The following is a 24,609-nucleotide window of genomic DNA, read 5'->3' as shown; positions in this document are numbered from 1 at the left end:
CCCCTTCCAAAATGTTCTTGTTTTCAACTTGAATCTGCCAGGGGCTGCTGCTGCTTGAGCTCAGGGGAATCCCTGGCTCTGCCCAGCCCTGGGCACCTGATGGACTTTCCTGGACTCCTGGGGGACCCCTCTGCCTTGCTGGGCTGATGGGGGGGACTTTGCTTTGCCCCCTGAGACTCTCTGGGACCTTTGTGCAGCATGGTGGAGCTGCACTCCTGGAAGGACCTTAGTACTTTGTGTCTAGCGCTTTGGGAGCGCTTTATTGCCCCCTAGCGCTTTAGAGCGCTTTATTTTTGATTCTAGCGCTGAGGAGCGCTTTGCCAGCCTGGCGAGTGCCCACCTCGCTTATTCTTACTTTTTATCCAACTTCGGCTGCCCACGCCGGTATTGCCGATATTTTAAAATGCCTCCCCGCCTGCCTGCCTAAAGGAGAAGGGCCGCTGCGCTGCCCGCAGCGACCCGGAAGTGGATGGCCGGCCGGCCAATCCCAGCGCGGCCGGCCGGAAGTCCCGCCCCCGCAGCCCGAGAGGAGAGAAGCTGCCCGGGGGAGAGAAGAAGGACGAGTGATGGCGGCTGGTCTGCAGGGCTCCCGTGAGCGGAGGGAGCCCTGCAGCGAGAGGAGCGGCCGAGAGCGTCTGAGCGGCCTGAGGACGGAAGCGGAGGGGGCGCGAGGCACATTTGTCGGTGCCTGCCCCCACCGCGAGGCTCCCCGGCGAGAGAGAGAGACCGGCAGCAACGAGAGCCCCGGTGAGTCTGGGCTGGAGTGGGGCAGAGCAAGGGAGGGGCGCCGGGACACGTTGTCGGTGTCCGCCCCTCCCCCGCAGTAGCGCGAGCTCGCGCTCGAGAGAGGGAAGCCATGAGGGCTTCATGGGCGGCCCCAGTTGGCAGTGGGTCGCCCCAACGAGAGTGCCAGAAGGAAGCCATGAAGGCTTCATGGGCGGCCCCGGTTGGCAGTGGGTCGCCCCAACGTGCACGGAGCCCGGAGAGGCTCCCCGCCCCATTTGTGTTTGTATTTCGTGCCCTGAGAGGCGCTGGGGGCATTCTATGAAGTGACTGGAGAGTCAGGGCGGCCCCGGATGGCAGTGGGTCGCCCCAACGCTGAGAGAGCCTGTGTGGCTCAGAGGGGCCATATGTGTTTTTAAGAGCCTGTGTGGCTCCAACGTGCACAGTGTATGTGTTTTAGAGCCTGTGTCACCGCTAGAGCCACCGCTGCCACCAATGTTAGATCTGGGGGTCTCTAGTTGGCATAGGTAAGTACCTTAGACCAAGTAGGGACCCTTGCTTCTAGTCAGGGTGAAGGAATACACACAGTAGATAACCTCCGCTCTCCTCTAGGTAGCTTGGCGCGAGCAGGCAGGCTTATCCCCAAGGCAATGTGTATAATATTTGCACTCAACACAACAATAATCCCCAATCCACCACAAACTGAGACCACACAGGTAAGTATATTTTATAAAAATATATATAACTTTTATCTGGTTGCAGCAGTGTAAATAAGCAGTTGCACAATAATCACTTCAGTATAGTAACGATGTACTTAATCTTAATTGGTGTTTCTAACTTTCAGGAAGTTCTTGAAGCAAATGTCTCTAGTCTCTTTAATCAGCACAATATGCCAATATTAGGTGATTGAAAACGCTCTTCAAAATGAGCCAAGAACCATGCCAATGTCTTAATAATGTAAAACGCTCTCAAAACGAGCAATTAAACAATGCCAATGTTTGATGAATCAAACGCTCTCAAAACGAGCAATTAATCAAGGCCAGCGTTGAAAAATGCGTCACGGCGAGCCCCTGGCATCAGGGACTCCAAGCGCTACAAGCGCGTCTCACCCGGTAGCTGGGGGGAGGGGGACTCCCTTCCCCGTGATCGGTATCTCTCAGGTGCACCTCGCGGGTGAACGCTTACTCGCGCTCCAGCCCGGCCGGTCTCAGGACGCTCTCCGCCCGCTCTCGGTCCTTCAGAGAGCAGCGGGGAGCAGAGACGGCAGGCCGGGGGCTGGAACACTCTGTGGATCCCTCGGCGAGGTCAGGTCAGTCTTTCCCCGGGCCCGGCGGTGATCTTCAGCGCTTCCTCGGCTCCTCGGCAGCTCCAGTCGAGGCAGCCAATCCCGTCGCGGCGTTCGAGTCGAGCCCCTCTTGAGCGCGAGGCCGCCAACCAATGGCAGCGCGGCCTCGCTGATGACGCTCCGCCACAAGAACCAATCCCGTCGCGACTCTGGTGAGGGGGCTCGGCCCTCTCGCCCAATCAGAGCGCGGCGGGCTCGATCTTCAGGACACAGCCACCGGGATGATACGGGGCACTTTCCACGGGGGTTACTGACCCCGGGCTGCGACGGTGACACGGCCAGCAATTATTTTTCAGCGCTCCTTACGCTGGGAAGGCCCACAAGCGTCCGATCTTCGCTCCCTACGTGTCGATGAACACGTCGATCTCGGCCACACGGCAGGCTGGTTCAGCGCGGCGCCCTCACTCAGATTAGAGAGCAGCCAGTGCGCTACATGGCCCCACGCAGTGTTTCACGATCTCTGCACTGCACAGCAGCTTCAGGGGGGCACAGCAGAATCTTGTGGTCCTTTGGGCAACCTTTATGTTCCTGGGTTGCAGACAGGAGGCCAGCTCTTCTCAGGCCCTTGGAGATTCAGTAAAGACACAGCACACAGCAAAGTCTTGGCAGTTTCAAGCAGGCAGGGCCACAGCACACAGCAAAGTCCCTTTCTTCTCCTCTCCTTCAGTTGGACAGCAGGATAGGTCAGCCCTTAAAGCACACAGCAAGGCAATCTTCCATCAGCTCCTTCAGCAGTCCTTCTTCTGGCAGAGGTTCCTCTTGATTGTAGAATCTGATTTTCTGTAGTCAGGGGTCCTAGTAAGGTCCTGGTTCCTGTTACCAGTGGTTACTGGTTGTTATCTTTGTGATTACCATTTTATGTTTTATTATTTCTTATTCTAGAAGTGATTTTATATTCTACATTTTATCTAGAAGTGCTATATCTGAATATGACAGTGGCCCTTGTGGCCCTGTCTTGTGTACATAATCCCTGTGAATATTGCCTGTGCCAGTTGGCACAATGTATATGTGTGATTTTATCTGATGTGTTTTTACAATACAAAAGTTATTTTTATAATAACCTTGTGTGGAGTCTCATCTGTGGTGTGCCTAGTATGTTGTTGCTGTTGTGCGCTGGCGCAAATGCTTTACACATTGCCTCCGAGTTTAGCCTTACTGCTTGTGCCAAGCTACCAAGGGGGTGAGCAGAGGTTATCTTGGCGTGTGACTTCCTTGCCCTGACTAGAATGGTGGTTTCTGCCTGGCTTTGGCGTCAGCCTTAGCCTACCAGAAATAGCCAGTTCTAACATTGTTGGTCAGCGGTGCGGATTTTGGACTTGTGTTTGCGCAGTGCCATAGCGACAACTGGCTACATTACAAAACTCTGCAATTGTTTTTTTTTCTCAGATAGTCACATGTTTGGGATTATTGTTTTTGATTTTTTTTTCCTCAAGAGTGTCATTTTCAAATGTGTTTCTGCGCTTTATGTTTAGTGGCAGATGAGAGAAATTGACAGGGCGGGACGCCAGTAGAGGGGGAGGTTCCCATAGCTTAGGAATCCCTTGCTGGGTCCAATGTCCAATCCCAAATCCTGTCCCTGTGTGGGTAGATGGAAGAGAGGGAGTGTGAGGAGAAATGACTTGCTCAGGAGGGTGGTTGTTCCCTGAGTGTAGTGTGTGTGTCTGGATTCCCCAGTGTGGTAGGATCCAGTGGTGGCAGCTTTAATGTGTCCAGTGTGTTAATTCCCATTCCCCGCTCCCAGAGTTTGGTACCTCTGTCACGTGTGGTCAGGTTGAGTGATCAGGGGTGGTAGTAACTGCCTTACCAGTCCGAGGGGGGGGTTTGTGCGAATGAGTGATGTGCTGAACTGGAGGAGTTGGTGTGAGTTTTCTTTTTGTTAAAAAGCTTGCATGAGAGGTGTACCTCTGGTGGTGTGCAGGAGGTCCTGCAGAGGCACTGGACAGGAAGGCGGATGTCTGGCGGTGTGCTAGATGTCTTGCAGAGGCATTAGGGAGTGGTTCCAAAAGGAGTGGTTTGTGTATCTGATGATCCTGTGAAGGGGAAGAGGTTACTGTGTAACCCAGCTAGGTCCCAGTAATATGGTAGGGGTGTAGGGGCTCACGCCCTGTCTCAGTGGAGGCGGAGTGAGTGTGGGACGGTGTGTCCCACGTTGGCCTGAAACTCTATCTCAGGGCCTGGAGGGTTCCCGAAAAGGAGCGCCAGGTGAGGGGCCTAAGCTGTACATAGGTCATTTGAGGAGGATCTTCCTGTGTCTAGAGGACGGGGGGTGTCTGTAACCAGAACTCCGGCGGTCCTAGTGTTGGGCAGTACCGCTCCTAAGTGGAGGGTGCAGAAGTCCTGGCTCGCTGAGCATTTGACCGTCCAGAGTGCTTGACCATTTGTGGGGCCTCTGGAGGTCGTTCCCCGAGGAAGGGGGAAAGCCGGGTTGGGGTTGTGGCCTGACCTGGGAGGAGTACGGGAGGAGAGTGTGTCGCTGATACGCCGCTGGCGTGTGCTCTGTCTAGCCTGAGACATACTGGAACTGGAAGGGGGTGCAGAGGGACGGTGTCCTTACTTTTGACCCCGGTGTAACCTGAGGGTTTAGATCTTAGGTTGGGAGATTAGGAAACTTCTAGGTCAAGAGGAATCTCTACCAAAGTGGATCAGCTGAAGAGACTGAGGGGGCTGCCCTTGCTGTGTGTTCTGGGGCTCACCTGCAGTTTGTTGTTTCCACCAAGGTAGAGGAAAGGGGGCTTTGCTGTGTGCTGTGTCCCCCCACCTGCTTGAAGAGGAACTGTGCTATGTGCTTTGTACCTCAGAAGTGGAATAGTTTCCAGGTAGTAGACCAGTGATGGAGTGAGGTCCTGATCTGGTAGGAGAATTGTGTTCTGGTGAAGTGCTTTTCTGTGAGGGTGCGGAAACCCAGAAGTAGAGGTAGGGTGGGGCATTCTTGCCCGTGACCTCTGGTCAGCCTGAGGGTATGGTCCCTAGGTTGTTGGATCAGTGGTGGTTGTAGCTACACTGAGAGAGAGAGTGGAGCATGGCTATTGTGTGCCAGGGGTTACTACCCCCCACTCTGTGGATTAGTTAGGACCTGTGATTTGGATGGCCTATGGCCTGGTCTTGGCTGTGGATGACTAGTGTGTACCAGTGGGGTACCCTAGTTGAGTCAGAGAGTTATTATTTGGAGGAAACCATGTAGGTTCAGAGTGGCGAAAAACTGGACGGTGTCCCTGCTGTGCGAGGCCGTGTCCGTGGTTTTGTCGCCCAAAGCAGTGAAGCCCATCAGTGGTGTGATTGGTCTACCCTGCGTTTTGGCTGGAAGGGGGTTGTGTTGGACCCGGCCCATTAGGCAGGTTCACCCCTAGACTTTTTGCGTTTTCCTAGCCTATTTATGGAACCTGGTATTTGTGATTTTAGGCCTCTGCGCACTTTTTCACTGTGGTACAGTGTAAAGTGCTTGAGCTCTCTGTGGATGAATGGTGAGTGACCTGCCCTCCCATAGGAATGAATGGGGAATATGTATGCCCATGGTAGTTCCTGATGCGTGGGGAGTGCAGGGGCGAGTTTGGTATGAGAGAACTCGTGAGAATGAATGCTGCAAAATGATGTATGCAGCATGGCTGTGTCTAGTCTAGAAGTCCTACTTTTGGAAGTTGGCATATTTGTGCAAGTTGGTGCTAGTGTGTGATTGGCTGGTGAGCCTGGCCCAGAGTGCATGGGCCTGCTTGTGGATTGACTGTCTGGTTTGAGGATGACAGGGGCTGGAGAGCCCAGGAGGTTGTCTGAAGTCAGCCCATGGATGAAAGGCAGCATCTGCTGCCAGGGAAGTGGGAGGAGATGGCACCTGATAGTGAAGGGCTGTTCCTGTGTAACTACAAAGCTGGCTCCACCTCCCGCTGGGCGACTGACACCTCTGTCCCTGATACTGAAGGGGACTTCCCTCTAAACCAGTCCAGCTGGTTCTCACACTGCCTGCTTCAAAGGACTTCAAAGAACTTCAAAGGTTTTGCACTGTATAAAAAGGGGTTGTATCCCCTTCCAAAATGTTCTTGTTTTCAACTTGAATCTGCCAGGGGCTGCTGCTGCTTGAGCTCAGGGGAATCCCTGGCTCTGCCCAGCCCTGGGCACCTGATGGACTTTCCTGGACTCCTGGGGGACCCCTCTGCCTTGCTGGGCTGATGGGGGGGACTTTGCTTTGCCCCCTGAGACTCTCTGGGACCTTTGTGCAGCATGGTGGAGCTGCTCTCCTGGAAGGACCTTAGTACTTTGTGTCTAGCGCTTTGGGAGCGCTTTATTGCCCCCTAGCGCTTTAGAGCGCTTTATTTTTGATTCTAGCGCTGAGGAGCGCTTTGCCAGCCTGGCGAGTGCCCACCTCGCTTATTCTTACTTTTTATCCAACTTCGGCTGCCCACGCCGGTATTGCCGATATTTTAAAATGCCTCCCCGCCTGCCTGCCTAAAGGAGAAGGGCCGCTGCGCTGCCCGCAGCGACCCGGAAGTGGATGGCCGGCCGGCCAATCCCAGCGCGGCCGGCCGGAAGTCCCGCCCCCGCAGCCCGAGAGGAGAGAAGCTGCCCGGGGGAGAGAAGAAGGACGAGTGATGGCGGCTGGTCTGCAGGGCTCCCGTGAGCGGAGGGAGCCCTGCAGCGAGAGGAGCGGCCGAGAGCGTCTGAGCGGCCTGAGGACGGAAGCGGAGGGGGCGCGAGGCACATTTGTCGGTGCCTGCCCCCACCGCGAGGCTCCCCGGCGAGAGAGAGAGACCGGCAGCAACGAGAGCCCCGGTGAGTCTGGGCTGGAGTGGGGCAGAGCAAGGGAGGGGCGCCGGGACACGTTGTCGGTGTCCGCCCCTCCCCCGCAGTAGCGCGAGCTCGCGCTCGAGAGAGGGAAGCCATGAGGGCTTCATGGGCGGCCCCAGTTGGCAGTGGGTCGCCCCAACGAGAGTGCCAGAAGGAAGCCATGAAGGCTTCATGGGCGGCCCCGGTTGGCAGTGGGTCGCCCCAACGTGCACGGAGCCCGGAGAGGCTCCCCGCCCCATTTGTGTTTGTATTTCGTGCCCTGAGAGGCGCTGGGGGCATTCTATGAAGTGACTGGAGAGTCAGGGCGGCCCCGGATGGCAGTGGGTCGCCCCAACGCTGAGAGAGCCTGTGTGGCTCAGAGGGGCCATATGTGTTTTTAAGAGCCTGTGTGGCTCCAACGTGCACAGTGTATGTGTTTTAGAGCCTGTGTGGCTCCAGCCTGGGCGCAGTTTGCTCCTAAGGGCCAGTGAGGGCCCTGGCGCAGTTCTTTTGTTCTCCAGGTGCCCAGCACTTAGTGGGCACCTGCCACGTTTAGGCTTTTTGAACTTTAAGACTGGCGCTGCATGACAGCGCAACCCTGACACTGAGACTCAGGGCGTCTGAGCCCCAACAAGGCCCTTGCCCTAGGGACTGCCACAGGTGGTGGCTTATGGGAGTCTGCGCAATGGTATGGTTATTGCACCTCTGAATGTGATCTTTTGCATCATGTGTTATTCCTGCACCTCTGAAGGTTCTTAGGCCTCATGTGATTTTTGCGCTATTGCTTTACTCTTGACACCTCTGAATGTTTATGCATTATGTGTCTCCCTTTCCATGCGCTGCACCTCTGAATGTTTAGTCATCATGTGTCTTCTTGCGCTGCACCCCTGAATGTGATTTTATGGCATCCTGTGCTCTATTCTTAACACCTCTGAATGTTTAGTCATCATGTGTTTCTCCTTATTACTCCTCTGAATGTGTTCATACATCATGGGTAAGGTGTTCTGGTTTATGCCCCTAAATGTGGTTATTCTTAGGTGGTTGTCTTTTCTACTCCTCTGAATGTAGGTTTATTGCATCATGAGTAATGTATTCTTTCTTAGACCCCTAATGCTGTGTGATACTTAGGTGGTTCTTCTTTCTTAGTACAGGTGGTCCTAGTAAGGTCCTGGTTCCTGTTACCAGTGGTTACTGGTTGTTATCTTTGTGATTACCATTTTATGTTTTATTATTTCTTATTCTAGAAGTGATTTTATATTCTACATTTTATCTAGAAGTGCTATATCTGAATATGACAGTGGCCCTTGTGGCCCTGTCTTGTGTACATAATCCCTGTGAATATTGCCTGTGCCAGTTGGCACAATGTATATGTGTGATTTTATCTGATGTGTTTTTACAATACAAAAGTTATTTTTATAATAACCTTGTGTGGAGTCTCATCTGTGGTGTGCCTAGTATGTTGTTGCTGTTGTGCGCTGGCGCAAATGCTTTACACATTGCCTCCGAGTTTAGCCTTACTGCTTGTGCCAAGCTACCAAGGGGGTGAGCAGAGGTTATCTTGGCGTGTGACTTCCTTGCCCTGACTAGAATGGTGGTTTCTGCCTGGCTTTGGCGTCAGCCTTAGCCTACCAGAAATAGCCAGTTCTAACACCTATTTTTTTGTAAAATGCAACCACAAGCACAGAAAAGGTGCTAAACACACTGGACACCAGGAGGGCTGTAATGCACTATATAGAAATGACAAAGGAGTGCAGAAAGACAAAACAGTTCTTTGTTTTCTTTGCCAGCAGCTTTTTGGGACGACCAGTTACCAAAAATACCATTGCACGTTGGATTGCACCAACCATACAACTATGCCACAAACCAGCAGGACAACTGTTACAAGGAGCAGCTCATGCTCACTCAACAAGGAAGAAAGGAGCAACAACTGCGTTTCTAGCTAACACACCAATTCAAGACATTTGTCAAGCTGCAATGTGGTCTTCAGTGCACATGTTCACTAAGCACTACTGTGTAGATATCCAAATGAACAAAGAAGCGCAAGTGGGACAGAAGGTCTTACAATACATATTCAGTAACCAGTGCTCATCTTCCACCCAGCCACCACAATAAGGACAAACCGCTACAAAGTCGATGCACAGCATAGTGAACCCAGAAAGATACACACTGCAAAAAGTATAGTTTCTTACCTGTCCGTCTAGTTTTGCAGCTTGAAGACTTTCTGGATTCACTAGGGTACCCACCCTCCTCCATCAGAAAGATGAGACCGGAAGCAAGGGATTTAAACAGGAGAAAGACTTTACAAGATAGGAGGAAAAACAAGAATAACACAAGACAAGTAAAAAGAATCCGAAAATGGCGACCAAAGGTGGGAGCTTCCGGAGGAAGCGCATAGTCGTCACAAAGGACACCAAATGGTGGAATGTCGATGCCCACCTGGGACAAGGAAAAAAAAGAGAGAGAAAAAAGACTACAATTCCGGACCCAACCACTAGATGGCGGAATAATGCACAGCATAGTGAATCCAGAAAGTCTTCAAGTGTCAGAAGCAGTACCTGAATTGTCCTGGTTTCCGTGGGAGCGAGTGACCAAGGCTTCTATGATGATTATTTCCAAATTCCCAATCACCCCTACACCCGGATTGCTCCAAGCCCAGGAATGGAAGGGAAAGGGGAAGTGGATAACAAACAACAAAGAGAGACTTCCACACTGGTGTCTTCGTCACTACCTCAGGGATGAGTAGCTGGTGAACACCTGAAACAATTAACAGATCATTACTAACGTTCAAACCTATTTCTGGGAAAAACACCACACACTCTCTCTCTCAGCTCACTTCTCTCATACCTGATTCAGTGTGGAAATTGCCCCTCTCTTGCAGAGCCCATAAAGGTTCTTATGGGAGATTGAGGACTCTTGTTGATGCTTGTGTCAATAGGTGATTGGTTGAGTTGAGGTTAATAGTGGTGGTAAACAACGGTATTACCATATGCATATAATATATACTCTCATTTACTTGTTGAATCACACTGATGCTGGACAGTTGATAAAAGTCTATACTTCACGACATAGGCTGAATCTCTGAAGAGTCTTTTCTGAAGCTCAGTATTTGACCTTTCAAATATACAGTTTATTTGGAAACCAAGCTACTCTTCCAGACCATGGAAACTCAGGCGCTGAAGTACCCAATACCACTGGACTGAGATTGCGCCACAAAAGTCTTTGAGGAAAGAATATTCTTACCGCGGAGGACTGAGGTGATGCGGAAGAATTACTTGCCAACTGGAAATGTCCACAGAAGAATGCTGCTTTCAAGAATAGAGCCGACTCCGCCGAACACTGGAAAAGCGGAGCTGCGGTAGATTTCGGAATGCAGGAATCAGACTGGAACTGGAGCGGAACAAGCTCCCAAAGCCCCGAACTAAAGTCTCAAAAGATTCTGACTGGAATTCGGACAAAACTTGGAATTACGCAGTGATTTGACGGGAGCCAAAATCAGGGCGTCGAACTGCCGGAATAGAACAGTTGAAGTGCGCCACATAGAACGCGTGGGATAAGGAAATGGCGGACTGAATTGGAAAGACTAGAACGCTAACCCTACCAATCGGTGGCACAATCAGGAAGCGCAACTAATCCTCCCTCTTGTGGTAAATTAAAATTACCTATGCTTAATTTCTATGCGGTAAAGTTCAATAAGAATAACTCAGTCAAATAAATGAGAGGCAGAGTACGTGGCATCTGAGTTTATAAGGGTTTTATTCCTTAAAAAGGAATTGGTTCGAACCAGGTATCATGTTCCATCACCACGAAGGTTCAGGAAGGGAAAGGACATGGACATGTACAATGCTTTATTAACAGAATATCATATATATAGTCAATGCATATAGTGGTGATGAATGCAGAAGGCGTAACAGCTGAGAGAAATGAGATAAGAACACACATGCGTAACAGAAGGCGTGCACGAGGGCGTACACGGAGGTGTGTGCTAGAAACGTCATAGAGAAGTGTCACAGGTGGGTGGATCCATAGAAGAATCCTGCAGAGTCAGCAGAAATATGTGGCAGAGATGCGCGCGCAGCAGCGTGACGTGTGAATGACGTGGAACTGGAGGGTGAAGGGGACTTGACATTTGCGCTATACGGGGAGACAGAAGTCTGGCGTGTCAGAACAACCTAATCCCAAATCATATCTGGTATCTTGTGTTTGAGGAACTGTATTATCTAGAAGGAAAGGTCTCTCGGGCAGAGGCTATTCCATACTGACTGCTAGTGCGTGCATATGCGACTACGTGTCTACGTGTAAAGCAAGGGGGCCATGGGCCTACCATGGTAACGGGAGCTATGAATTACTTGCATGGAGACAGAAAGGCCGGGCCCTTTGCTCTGCAGCTGGGAAGGATGTTTACCTAAACTACTAGACAGGAATGTATTTTCGAGGAGCGGAGCAGATAACTTGAAGGCTGAATACTGTTTTGGCAGGCAAGCAGGCCGAGCCAGGCACCGCTAGCCGCGCAGGGAGTAAGACAAGGGTCATGGAAGCGGCAGGCTGCAGCTTTCAGAGACAGAAGGCAGAAAGGGCTCGATGGCATGAATCAGGGCCTAACTCGCCAGAGCCAGGAAGACGTAAAAAGTGCACCATGTAAAGACGGTGGCAAGGCATACTTAGGAACTGAATATTCGACCCATTCATGGTGGATCTGAAAGAGGACATGTTAACGTTGGACGCAAATGTATTTGCGTCTTCATAGCTGGAAGTGGAGGGAACATACATGTACTTGAAGCACGTACATGGAGCCGTTGGGGTCTACGTTAGGGGACACAATTGACCATAAAAATTCATATTACCTCATTCCCTCCTTGTCCCCTACGGACCCTTCATGATATATCAATCCTCATTAATCTATCAATCTGTTCATGTAACATCATTTGCTCTTCTTTCTTCTGACGGTGTTTTGAACGTGGACTTGAATGAGGAATACATGATGTGGCGCACAAGCCGCAAATCGCTGGCCCACATTGCAGACATAGGCAATAACTGAACACTATGAGAAGGGCTATTCCGAGGAAGGATAGGACCTTCCATCCCCAGGCTGATAGCACGCTCCAGAACCAACCGGACCAAGTCCAGGTGCCTGTATTCTGGTGTATCCGACTTGCAATCTTGTGAAGACGGGTTATGGCTCTATATACTGATGGCGCGTTTTCTGGAATGAAAACACAGCAACTCGATCCGATGACTCTACAAGCTCCGCCCCTATCGGCCAGGATGACGTCAAGGACAAGACGATTTTGAAGAACAACAATCCGCATAGCAGACTGCTCCTCCGTTAAGTTACCTAGGGCGGAAGTAGTTTCATTCACTACTGCTTCGAGGGTTCTGGTTAATCTACGTATCAGTTTACTATTAAAGACAGCTCCTAAGTAGGGAAAGAAACCTTTATTGAAGTCTGTATACTGTTCCCATGCCGTTTCAGTGTAGTCGACAATCGGGAGATCTCTCTTGGGTCTAATGTGTACTAGATGGGAGTCCCTATGATAATCAGGAGGGGCTAGGAAAACAGGTGGCAGAAGGAATAAAATGTAACAGGTGCCATCCCAATCTAAAGGCAAACGTATATATGCTGTATGACCTCCCTTTCAGCTTTCTCTTTTGCATGAAATACTACTATTTCTTTACGAATTTTCCTGTACATGGCCTCTATACATGCTTTTCTATCATGTTTTCCCTCTGAAATATTCTGACCCCACGTAGTTAGTACCTCCATCTCTTCTTTATTTACACCAGGCTGGTCTCGTTCTCTTATGAAACAGTTTATGAGAAATCTTAATAGTATACTTTGAAGGTCTACTTTCTGATGTGCCATAGCCTCGCGAATGCATTCCTGACCCTCCCCTGTCTGAACAAAATGATATATCCTGTCTAGGTAATCTTGCATTCCTGGAAATAAAACCAAAAAGTTTGCAGCACGTCTTATACGTATTGAGGCTAATATCCTGCAATCGTCTTTGCCTGGTATTGGGTCATATCTACAGTATGTAAGAAGCTCTTTAAGCTTTTCTATTGTGGCTGGTTTCGGAGTACGTTCCATTGCTAGTTCTCTAGTAGTTAATCGGTGTGCTGGTGGCGGGGTATGATAACCCCCTGATGCACCTCCTAAGGCGGAGGCTTGAGCATGATCTGTCTGTAGGGTCGTGTCAGACCCGAAAGGATTAAGCGGATTAATAGGGTTAATGGGGGATGCAGGAAGTGGTGGAGGAGTGGTCTGTCGTTGGGGAAGGTTATTAGTGGGTGGTATAGGTACAGGTGGAACATTGGTGTATGCGGGTGCTACATCGTCTAAATAAGAAGAAAGGAAAATCTCTGCTGCGGTCTTGTGACATAATTTAGTCGGAGCCAATGGAGGGGGCTGATCTTTCGGTACTTCCGGGGTCGCCTTGGGCAGGCCCTCGGCCAGGACTGGATACAATCCTGTCATAATAGCATTTCTACGTCTATCGTGTTGTTCTATTCTAACTCGTTCTCCTTCTTCTAGTAGTTCTTTTTCTTTGGCTTTTTCGGAATCCTCTTTACTTCTTTCTGCTTTTCTGAGTGCTTTCTCTGTGCGTCTATGCGATTCTTTACGCCATAATTCAATGGCATCTTTCTGTGACTGTCTGGCTTTCTTTTTCCATAATGCTTCTTCTACTCTCAAGATGCACTCGGCATCCCATGTCCCTGTAACAGGCCATCTCTGGTTCTCTGCTAAATCTTTGGTGTAGTCCACCCACAAGTCGAGATATAAAACAGCATCTAAGCCGTGTTTGTGGTACATAAAATATCCGGGAGTGTCCCTGGGTGGGATGGGAACAGCTTCCTCGAGTATTCCTTTCCTAGTTCCTATCTGTTTCAGTTTAGAAAACAGCGGCATTTTGAGCCGTGGTACTTGATACTTGATACCTACTCGTATTTGGACACCACTAATACAATAAACACAGTAATGAAAATCAAACAATCACTCATACCACGACATTTAAAACACATTAAAACATTTCGGGAAACGAACAATAACTTGATAGCGGAATACTGGATATACTGCTAAACAGTACAGATACACTGCTAAACAGTGCAGACCGGGTCTGTGTACCCAAACCCGTCTTGACCGGACACAAATTAATGCACCCGTCTAGATGCGTCCCCAGCAACGGTACTCACCGGGAAGCACAGAACGGAAGGCCTCAGAAACTCGACGCTGGACTGGACCGGACTGGACTCGTGTGAATGACGTGGAACTGGAGGGTGAAGGGGACTTGACATTTGCGCTATACGGGGAGACAGAAGTCTGGCGTGTCAGAACAACCTAATCCCAAATCATATCTGGTATCTTGTGTTTGAGGAACTGTATTATCTAGAAGGAAAGGTCTCTCGGGCAGAGGCTATTCCATACTGACTGCTAGTGCGTGCATATGCGACTACGTGTCTACGTGTAAAGCAAGGGGGCCATGGGCCTACCATGGTAACGGGAGCTATGAATTACTTGCATGGAGACAGAAAGGCCGGGCCCTTTGCTCTGCAGCTGGGAAGGATGTTTACCTAAACTACTAGACAGGAATGTATTTTCAAGGAGCGGAGCAGATAACTTGAAGGCTGAATACTGTTTTGGCAGGCAAGCAGGCCGAGCCAGGCACCGCTTGCCGCGCAGGGAGTAAGACAAGGGTCATGGAAGCGGCAGGCTGCAGCTTTCAGAGACAGAAGGCAGAAAGGGCTCGATGGCATGAATCAGGGCCTAACTCGCCAGAGCCAGGAAGACGTGAAAAGTGCACCATGTAAAGACGGTGGCAAGGCATACTTAGGAACTGAATATTCGACCCATTCATGGTGGATCTGAAAGAGGACATGTTAACGTTGGACGCAAATGTATTTGCGTCTTCATAGCTGGAAGTGGAGGGAACATACATGTACTTGAAGCACGTACATGGAGCCGTTGGGGTCTACGTTAGGGGACACAATTGACCATAAAAATTCATATTACCTCACTCTGACTGCGGACATGAACTAATTTCAGAATGGAGCCCCAGAGTGGAAATGGTTGCAATGCAGTAAATCTTCTTTTAAGCGTAGGGACTGAAAGAGGTCTCTTAATGGAACCCGGCATGGACCTGACATCAAGCTACAAAACAACACCGACAGGTAAGAAACTATACGTTATTGATTCACTGTAGTTAGAGCGAACTCGTTGGATTCACGATTGCAGCCTCGCCACGATGAGGGAGTTGTGGTCACCATATTAAGGGCTGCCGGGCACTCGGTTTCAAATAAGGTGCTCCGATCTTGTGGCAGCGTCCGTTTTAGAGAATTTTAGGGTCAGTGCCTCTGTCTTCATATGTTCCGATGACGTGTCCTGGTATTTTGAAGTGCAGACGGAAAGATTAGCTCACTGTTAGGGGTGAAATGCGGCGTCAGGGAGATGGTATTCCGGGTCAAGCTACCATTTTCCTCCGCATCAGCCGGGACTCATGACTATGGAAAAACATAGGTGACACACAAACTGCAATAGTCAAAATGTGGTATATATGTTGAAATGCCTGTGTAATTTGAAATAGCTAGGCATGGCAACCCGAAAAGTGTGACCCAGATTTTTTTTTAACTTTAGTGAAGCGTCAGATCTGCCAAGATTCCAACCAAATTAATCAACCAGTTCGCAGAAAGGCATCACACTGCCATCAGTTTGTATTGGACAGTGACTGAAACTTGGAAATGAACAAAACATGAAACAGAAGCTTCGATATGAAGGATAGATTTTCAAATTGCGTACAGACAAAAGTTTTATAAATGATGAGAACAAGTTCAGCGCTCTACTTCAGCACAGGGAGATGGATCACATGCTAATGGAAATACAACTGAGAAGGCCTGATCAAAGAATTGATCAAGTTTGAACTTCGCTTGGTTGAAGTAAACCCATTTATTAGCGTACTCCTACACTACTTATGATGGAATGTGCCTCTTTCCTATATATGCCTAATGTAGATTATTATACATTCTTCAGCTGCCACATATTCTAATTGGCAGGTGCTTTACAGCACGTTTTAAACGTGTGAATAAATTATAAAGGAATCTTCAATCTTTCACACCAGAGCCCCTGAAGCTTGGTGAATTATAAAATCGACGGAAACACCTTAAAGGTTTGACTGGTTCCATTTTGAATGGCAGTGTGAATGACTGGAGGAAAATGAGCAATGAAAAATGACATCGCCAGCGCACCTTTTCACATGTGAGCTTGCGGTGTTAACACAGCCGGTGCTTTTATATAATGGGTAATATGAGTAGCATCACAACGAGTATTAACTCCTTTATCCAATAGCTATATGCCCTGTTAGGTTAAAAATGTTTTTACTTGCTGGACTTTTAAGGTGAATACTGTCTTTTGTTTGGGTTTTACATGATATTATCCTACGGGTATGGTAAATGCTTTAACTCCCTCGCATACAGGTCAATGAAATTATTACCATTAAATGATACCTAGGCTATCTGGTTTTAGGTTTAAACTGATAATAACTGATATAGCCATCACAGGTGTAAACATATAAACACTGAAAAAACATCTTTAAAACCACAAACCAAGTACCATTCAAAGAGTGGAAAAGATGAGTGAAAGAGTCATTTTAATTTTTTCCTGACGGGGCCAATGCAATGTAACTTTGTTACACAAGGTAGCATCAAGAAAGACTTGGCTAACATTACTCTGCTTGAGTGTTGTTTAATAAGGATGACACTAAAACATTGTCTCTTCTTCCTTCTGCTTTTTTTCAGTTTTGTGGTCTTTGGGCTAAAGATGCAGTGTTTAGATGCATGTTTTAGGTCCTAGTTATTTTATCAACTGTGGAGAATCAGGAAATATCAAAATCATATTTGATATTTTGGTTACATCTGATTTCACTGATATGTAAAATGGCTGGTTTCATAAGAATCTTTCCTAATATATATCATCACATTTACCCACAGACAGAGAATAGGTGAAATCCTTTGATACATCAGCCACATTTTCTATTGAGTCAGTATTGATTATAAGTGAATTGCCAAACATCCCAGGCTTTAAACATTCAATGCAAGATGTAGTGACAGGTTAATGTGAAAAGAATGTTGTCACCAAACATCTGATATAGTGGTGAAAACATGACACCAGATGTTTAGTAAACATGGAACGCAGTGTCACATAGAATGCTGCTGGAAAAAGTCCCTACAAAGTTCAATAAACATTGGAGTGATAGTGTTTGTATGTGCAGTAATTCAGCTATGTATATGAAAAAGTTGTATGATGGCCTGTCAAAATCGATACCTGAGGTAAAGTGCTTCCCCGAAAAAGATCCTTGTCACTTGCTAGATGGTATGCTGAAAGCATCTTTAAAATCTTCAGGGATAATGAAGAATGCTGTTGGTGTTGTAGTCCATTTTGGTGCAGTAAAAATGTATTTGGACCTCAGATACCCTGTGCACACACTATCTTTACACATGAGCTATCAGTGTGGAAGGCAAGCAATAATTACAATTAAATTAAAATTCCATAAACACAGGGAAAACCACTTTCTGTTTTTAACGGCACGAAAATGTGTGACCACTGATAAACACTGTTTTTGTAAGGTATTGAAAAAACTGATAACACCCCACCAGAATCTACCAAAAATAGAAACTGAAAACAGGAAAGCCTAATGATACCACACACCGTGGGCAGTAAGAGGGTCCCAGGAGATGTCCCTCTCGCCTGAAGAATGTCCCTAGACCCTAGGACTATTGCATTTAGCGTAGAAACATGTTGACCATTAAATTGTTGATGATGATGTGTTTTTTTCAAACAGATACTCCTTCCTATGTTGATTTTTAATCCTCTATAAGCGAGGTAAAGACTAATAAAATAAATCCCTCTCCAACTTATTACAATTTTATTTTTTAGATTCCCCTTAGGTAGCATAGTCTCACAGTCTCCTACAATAAGAGCTCTGTATGAGACTGCCTGCAATAATCTTGGTTGCAGACGAGGAACATCCCTAGTGGTGACGTATTCTGTGGATGAATGATCTGCTATTTTCAAAACAGTCAGATTGTGTGTTCCAGTATGAAGCCCTTGCAGCACTGGTCAAAGTCATACCATACACAACAGTCACACAGTCTTTGTCATGTTATATATATGAATGTGCCTCAAGTATAATATTTAGATTAATCAAATTCTATTTAATGTTTTTTTTTTTAGCTACTGCTTCTCTGAAATGGCTCCGGTATGTGCAGTTGTTGGAGGTGTCCTAAGTCAGGAAGTTGTGAAGGTAGAGTTTATTTTTGCTTTTTAAATGGTTTCCTTCGTTGTTTTAAAAAGTTATTTGATTGATGATCAACACCCAAGTCTGGAAAGGTGTTAAGTGGTTCATTGTCTGGTTCCTGATAATGAGTGATTTAAAATCACTTGCCTAAAGAAAGATTATTATTGGAAACCAGGTCATTTCAGGGTGAGATGGAAGCTGAATGCATTTTGCCATGTAAATCGCACTTCATTTCTAGCATGTGATGTTCCCTAGCCACATTCTTGGAGAGCAAGCTGCACCAATAGGCAAGGAAAAAATAGTAAAGGCATGTGTGGTGAAGGGATATGCGCCTGGCCCTCAAGACATACTACTCCATGGTTCAACATAAGGTAGTACTTTACCGCACTAACGAGGAGAACGTTGTACTACATTTAGAAGCATGTGGAACATAGCTCCCCCCCTTCTTTCAACATTGGTTCAAAAGATTTGACATTGAGAAATACGCCCCAATGTGCATCTTCTGGCCGAACACCTCCTGGTGTAGACATGATTTTACGGACCTCTTAACTCATCCACTTGTCCACCAGTGGGAACTCCATCCTCAAGTTTCTGCAGTTACTTTCACCATTATAGGACCCCACTCACTGACCTTCACTCCCCCAGAAAACACAAAAGCTTTGTCTCCAGGTACCCATAGTCCATGGAAAATACACTTGATGAATTGGTCAGGAATATTTACTTACGCTTTTCACCTCTCTCACTCATTCCATATGCGGTCAGAAAGATGAGGCAGACCCCTACGACTCTTTTTCGCCACTTTGGTCTGACAACCATGGTACTTAATGCTCCTAGATGTGTCCATCAGACCACATGGGACACTCATGATCTTTCTGGACCTCCTCACTCAGCAACAGGGCCAAATCAGGCACCCAGACCCCAGGCAGCTCAACTTTGCTGTATGGCACCAATGGTCTTAGAATTTGGATATTATCAGCTCCCAGTCGAGTTTATGGCCATCGTATATGAGGTACGTAGGCCTGCTACTTGGTCTTGCATTTCTGCAAAGTGGAAAAGACTAATCTATTCCTTCGTGCCTAAGCAATTAGAATCTTTTAAGGATTCCTTTCAGGACATTGTTTTGTACTTGTTTACCTTCACAAAACAGGTCTAGCAAATACATCTATGTGCCTTCATTTTTCTGGTGTAGTCTCATACATGAAAAACAGGAAAGGCTCATTTTGTTTACGCATTCCTGTATTAAAGGCATTCATGGAGGACATGAGAAAGGTGTACCCCCGAGAACATCACCTGCACCTGCTTGGAAGATTCATGTGGTTCTCACACGCCTAACTGGTCCCCTTTTGAACCACTGCACTCCTATCCCTTGCTGTTCCTTTTATGAAAAGTGGAACATATAGTTGTACTTAGGACAAATCCCAAGTTCTTACCTAAGGCAGTATCACCTTTTCCCATTAATGAGTCAATTTAGCTTCTGTTGTCTTTCCTCTGCCTGGTACGATAACGGAAAGGGCATTTAACACCTTTTATGTAAAATTGGTGATCCCGTACTTTAAAAATAGGACCAGAGCTTTTCGACAGACCATCAACTTTTTGTGGTCTTTGCTAAACCTTATTAACGCCAATGTAATGCATGGTGGATTGTTAGATGCATCCATACTTGTTATACAAAGCTTAATGTGTGCTCCCTATACCACTTACGGCATACTGTATATGTTAAAAGTGAACCAGCGTGTCTTTCCTGGGTAAAATTTGTGTTTAGTAAATATTTGTGAAGCTGCTACTTGGTCAAGGATTACTGCGTGGACGAAGAAGCGCCTCAACCTGCCATGGTTGGCCAGGATGTTTAAAACACTTTGTTTCAAATCCCTATATCATCTACCAGTTAGTCACTGCTAGAAGGATAATGCTTTACATTTCTTTGCAAAGCACGTGTATCTACAGCCACACATGCTGCAAACTGAAAATGTTCCTTACCCTAGAAGTATCTGTACATAGCATGTAGCAACTTAGATTCTATGTCAGGACCGGAGGCTTCAGATTATGCTATATCTTCCTTCGCTTTATTAACATAAAACTCCACAGCAGCTTAGGAAAAAATATTCAAACAGTGAAAGAAAAATGCTTTAGGTCCCAAAGCATTTGAAGGAACGTTTTAACTGTCCAAAACCACAACTCCCAAGAGTCTCTTGTGTATTCCTAGTCCATAGTCCTTCCACCATGTCTATCATAGCTAAATAGCCAGTCCTCTCTTCCTCTTCCTCCTCTTTCTTCGCTGCTCCCGCAGCCAGATAAGTGCTTTAACGTTTTTTCCTTTTCGTGTGGAATTTACTGTGTATATCGTGCATACGATTTGTTGGGGGCTCGTCGCTTTGTTGTGTTTTCTTCATTGCAGAGTCCCCGGTCGCGGGAACGCTCTGTTCGTTCCTACGCGACCTTTTTTTCTTTCCCCGATTGTGCGGTGACTGATAAAGCCGCCAGGGGGCGCCCGCGCGTCTCGCCGACTCCTCAGCGCGTCTCTACATTTACGGGAGCCGCGCTGAGGAGCCTGCCTGCGCCGGAGCCTGCCCTCGCTTGCCCCTCTGACACCCGGTTTCCCGGGTCAGTACTCCTGCCTTCCGACGCCCCACTGGGGTCTGTATTGCGGCTTAGACGCGCCTTTTTGTGCACCTCAGTTCTTCGTGTGGCGTAGCGCGCTTGAGGGGAAGCAAGACTCGGTCCCGGTGAGGAGAGTCCGCGCGCTGGGGGTTTGGTGCAGCCCTAACTGCCACACCTGTTGGCCCACAAAGTGATTGCAGTCAGTTTTGTCTGCCCAAAATTCGAATTGCCTTTCATATAACACCCTCTTGGGTGCCTATAGTGCCAGGTTGCTCCTGGATTTGGGGGGTTTTTCCTTGGCTTCTATCTAGTGGATTGCTCCCTTACTTTTCTGTATCTTGTGATGGCCCAAGAAGGGGAGTATGAGGAGGAGCCCTATTCCTACCTCCAGGATAATGAATTTTACCAAGCGGTGGATAGTTCCATATACCGCTGTGTGACGTAGGTGGTGGGGCCCGTGGAGGACCGCCTCTCCGCACGCATTGTCGAGGAATGTGCGAAGTTAGCGTCCGCGCATTTGGGGGCGTCTACTGACCCCCCGGGAACATCGGGCGAAAAACCGCCGGCACCGAAAAAACCCTGCAGAGAGGGAAACCCTTCAGGGACGCAGGGGGTAGACAGAGGCGCCTTTGAGCGTCTCCGCGACGCTTTTTTGGCAAAGGCGACTGCTGCGCCCCCTACTCCTCTGACGAACCCTGAGTCAGCAGGGGACGTTGGAACGGCTCCCGCATCACCGGTGTATGATTCACCGGACACTGACGATGACGGAGAGTCGGTGCGCTCTTGGCCCCCCTCTGGCTCAGCTGCAGAGCTCCCACGGGATGAGTCGGGCATGCTGGACCCGGACGAGATTGTCCATCCGCGGTCCGCAGCTTGGACACCGGGAGAGACTGTGGCGAAGTTCGTTGCGGGTCGACTGCGCAAACCGCTGGAGAAAGAAGCCAGAGGCTGTTTGCGGGGGGAATGCCCGAGGCCTACTTTGGACGGGAAGGTGGCTATGACCCCCGAGTTGGATGCTAAGATGGCCACCTTCCTGGCCAAATTCATGAAAGATCCCCGCAAGGGTATTGACCGATCCTGGCAGTCCTGTCAGGATAAGTTGCTGGATGCAGTAGGGCCTGCCACAAAAATCCTCGACATGGCGGAGGAGGGGAAAGCGAATGGCACGGTCATTTCCCCGGAGGTGCTGTCAAACTGGGCGCAACGCGTTATCGTGTTTCTGGGGAATTGCCAATTGCGCCCTGTCCACCGAGCGCAGGCGATCGTTGCTGATTAAGCTAGACCCTAAGCTGGGGGAACTAGCCTCTTCGGAGGCGGGCGCGGTAGCCCAGGGGGGCCTCTTTGGCGAACCTTTTATCAGAGAGCTGGGCAAGTTTGTGTCCACCTTTACATCGCTGGACAAAGCTCAGTCCAGCATCAAACGCGTTTTTCACCAGCGTTTCTCTGGAGGGGCCGGTCGCGGCAGGGGCCGCGCGACCAGCCGTGGCCAACCATCCAATAACAGAGGGCAAGGCTCCGGCAGAGGCCAGTACCAGACCTCTGCGAACTTCAATAGTTTCTACCCCACCAGAGGGCAACGTTTTGGCGGCAGAGGTTTCCGAAAGAACTCCGGACCCGGCAATACCACCGGTGAGTGTACTTTGTTTGGATCAGGTTCCAATAGGAGGGAGGTTGGCAGCCTTTTACGAGGAGTGGGAGTTGCTCACTGCCGACGCTTGGGTTTTACAAACCATCCGTGAGTTTCACATAGAGTTCTACGATCAGCCCATTCAGGAGCTTTTTCCACGACCGATTGTGTTTTCAGAGTCCCACGCGCTTTTGATAGATGGAGAGGTCGCAGAGTTGCTTCGCAAAGGGGCCATCCATCAATCAATGCGCCACCCCAATGGTTTCGTCAGCAATGTCTTCCTAGTGGACAAGACGGATGGGGGCAAGAGACCTGTGATCAACCTCAAGGAGTTCAACAGGTGGTTGATCTATCGACACTTCAAGATGGAGGGTATCCACCTCCTTCGAGACGTGCTCCTCCTGCGGGATTGGATGGTGAGGCTAGACCTCAAGGATGTTTATCTGGTCGTTCCTATCCACCCGCCACATCGTCGTTTCCTTCAGTTCTTGTGGAACGACAGAGTGTTCGAGTTCACGGCGCTACCGTTCGGCGTTTCATCGGCCCCCTGGTGCTTCACAAAGGTGTTGCACCCGGTAGTAGAGTACCTCAGGGGCCAAGGGGTGCGGATGTTGGTCTATTTGGACGACATCCTCCTCATGGGACAGTGTCCGGTGGTTTTGGCCAGGCAGCTGCAACAGGCCGTACACCTCCTTCAGAGATTGGGGTTCGTCATCAACGGCTCCAAGTCGGTTTTGGTCCCCACTCAGAGACTTACCTTCCTGGGTTTCGTCGTGGACTCGGTGGAAGCTGTACTGAGTCTCCCACCCCGGAAGATCGCGAAGATCAGACATTTGCTACGGCAGACGGTCACAAAGAACTGTACGTCCTTGCGGCATGTCGCCAGGGTGGTGGGACTTCTGTCGTCCTCCATCCAAGCGATCTTTCCGGGGCCCCTACACTACAGGGCGCTTCAACGCCTCAAGGCCCAGCACCTCCGGAGAGGGATGAGCTACAATCAGTTGGTTCCCCTCACGGAGGAGGTAAAGGAGGAAATGTCATGGTGGCTGTCTCACATGGAGGCGTGGAATGGTCGGGCGATCTTCGGGTCGGTCCCAGATCTCGTCATAGAATCCGATGCCAGCAGATCGGGTTGGGGCGCTCGGTGCGGGGATTTCTCCACCGGCGGCGCCTGGTCTTCAGACGAACAACGGTTGCATATCAACTGTTGGAAGCTCCTGGCGGGCTCCTTCGCGGTCCGTTGCTGGACCAAGGATTCAGTCAAAGCCTCAAAATGGACAATGTTTCAGCGGTTCGTTATGTGAACCATTTAGGGGGTCCTCGCTCTCGCGCTCTGGCGAATTTGGCGAAGGACTTCTGGGATTACTGCCTATCGCGTCACATTGCTGTGACAGCGGAGTACCTACCAGGCCAGGCCAATCAGGTGGCGGATTGGCACTCCAGGTACCTCAGGGATGCCAGTCAGTGGAAACTGGATCCGGAAGTCTTCCAGTGGTTACAAAGCCTTTGGGGTCCCTTTTCGGTGGATCTGTTTGCGTCCCGTCTGGACCACCAACTTCCGCGATTTTTCAGTTGGAGGCCGGACCCTCTCGCGGAGGCCACGGACGCCTTTCTGCAGGATTGGAGTCGGGAGAAACCGTTTGCGTTCCCCCCGTTCTCCATGGTGGTGCGGACGGCGGCCCAGGTACGCCGCCAAGGAGTGGAGCTGGTGCTGATTACACCGCTTTGGAGGTCTCAAGTGTGGTTTCCGGTTCTTCTGGAACTTTCTTGGGATTTTCCAATCCTACTCCCCCTGTTTCCTCTCCTCCTGAGGAATCCAGATCAGGAACCGCATCCTCTCATCTTGCGGAGCTTGCTCCGTCTCATGGCGTGGAGGCTCTCGGGAGACGTTGGACGCTCCCGGGCCTTTCGAGATCGGCTGAGAACCTTCTCTCCAAAGCATGGGCCGATAGTACGACGAAGCGCTACAGATCCGCTTGGCTTAAGTGGATGCGTTGGTGTCTTCGAAGGGATTTGGATCTCTTGGTCGCGGGCCTCGTTCCCGTCCTGAATTTCCTGGCTGAATTAGCCGACAAAGGCCTTGCCTACAGAACGATTAATGCGATTCGATCAGCGATTTCTGCGGGTCATAACAGGATCGATAATTCTCCGGTGGGAGAGCATCCTTTTGTTTGCCGGCTTCTGCGAGCTATTCGTCCTGCGTTGCCTCCAGAACCCAGGTATTCCGTCCTTTGGGACGTCAATTTGGTCTTGAATGTATTCCTTTCATGGCCGGCCAA

At 49.1% G+C, this 24,609-nt stretch overlaps 1 protein-coding gene across 1 annotated transcript in view; it reads left to right on the top strand.

Moving 5' to 3' along the window:
• SAE1 (SUMO1 activating enzyme subunit 1) overlaps window positions 1–24,609 on the top strand; it is a 372,093-nt gene that overhangs the window by 325,741 nt on the left and 21,743 nt on the right. Inside the window, exon 8 of the mRNA XM_086938482.1 lies at window positions 18,042–18,111. Within this exon, the coding sequence (XP_086794608.1) occupies window positions 18,042–18,111 (70 nt within the window). The remainder of the gene's footprint in view (window positions 1–18,041; window positions 18,112–24,609) is intronic.

Source organism: Lissotriton vulgaris, chromosome 9 (assembly GCF_964263255.1).
Source record: "Lissotriton vulgaris chromosome 9, aLisVul1.2, whole genome shotgun sequence".
Lineage (NCBI taxonomy): Eukaryota > Metazoa > Chordata > Amphibia > Caudata > Salamandridae > Lissotriton > Lissotriton vulgaris.
This window is presented reverse-complemented; position numbering and strand designations above follow the sequence as displayed.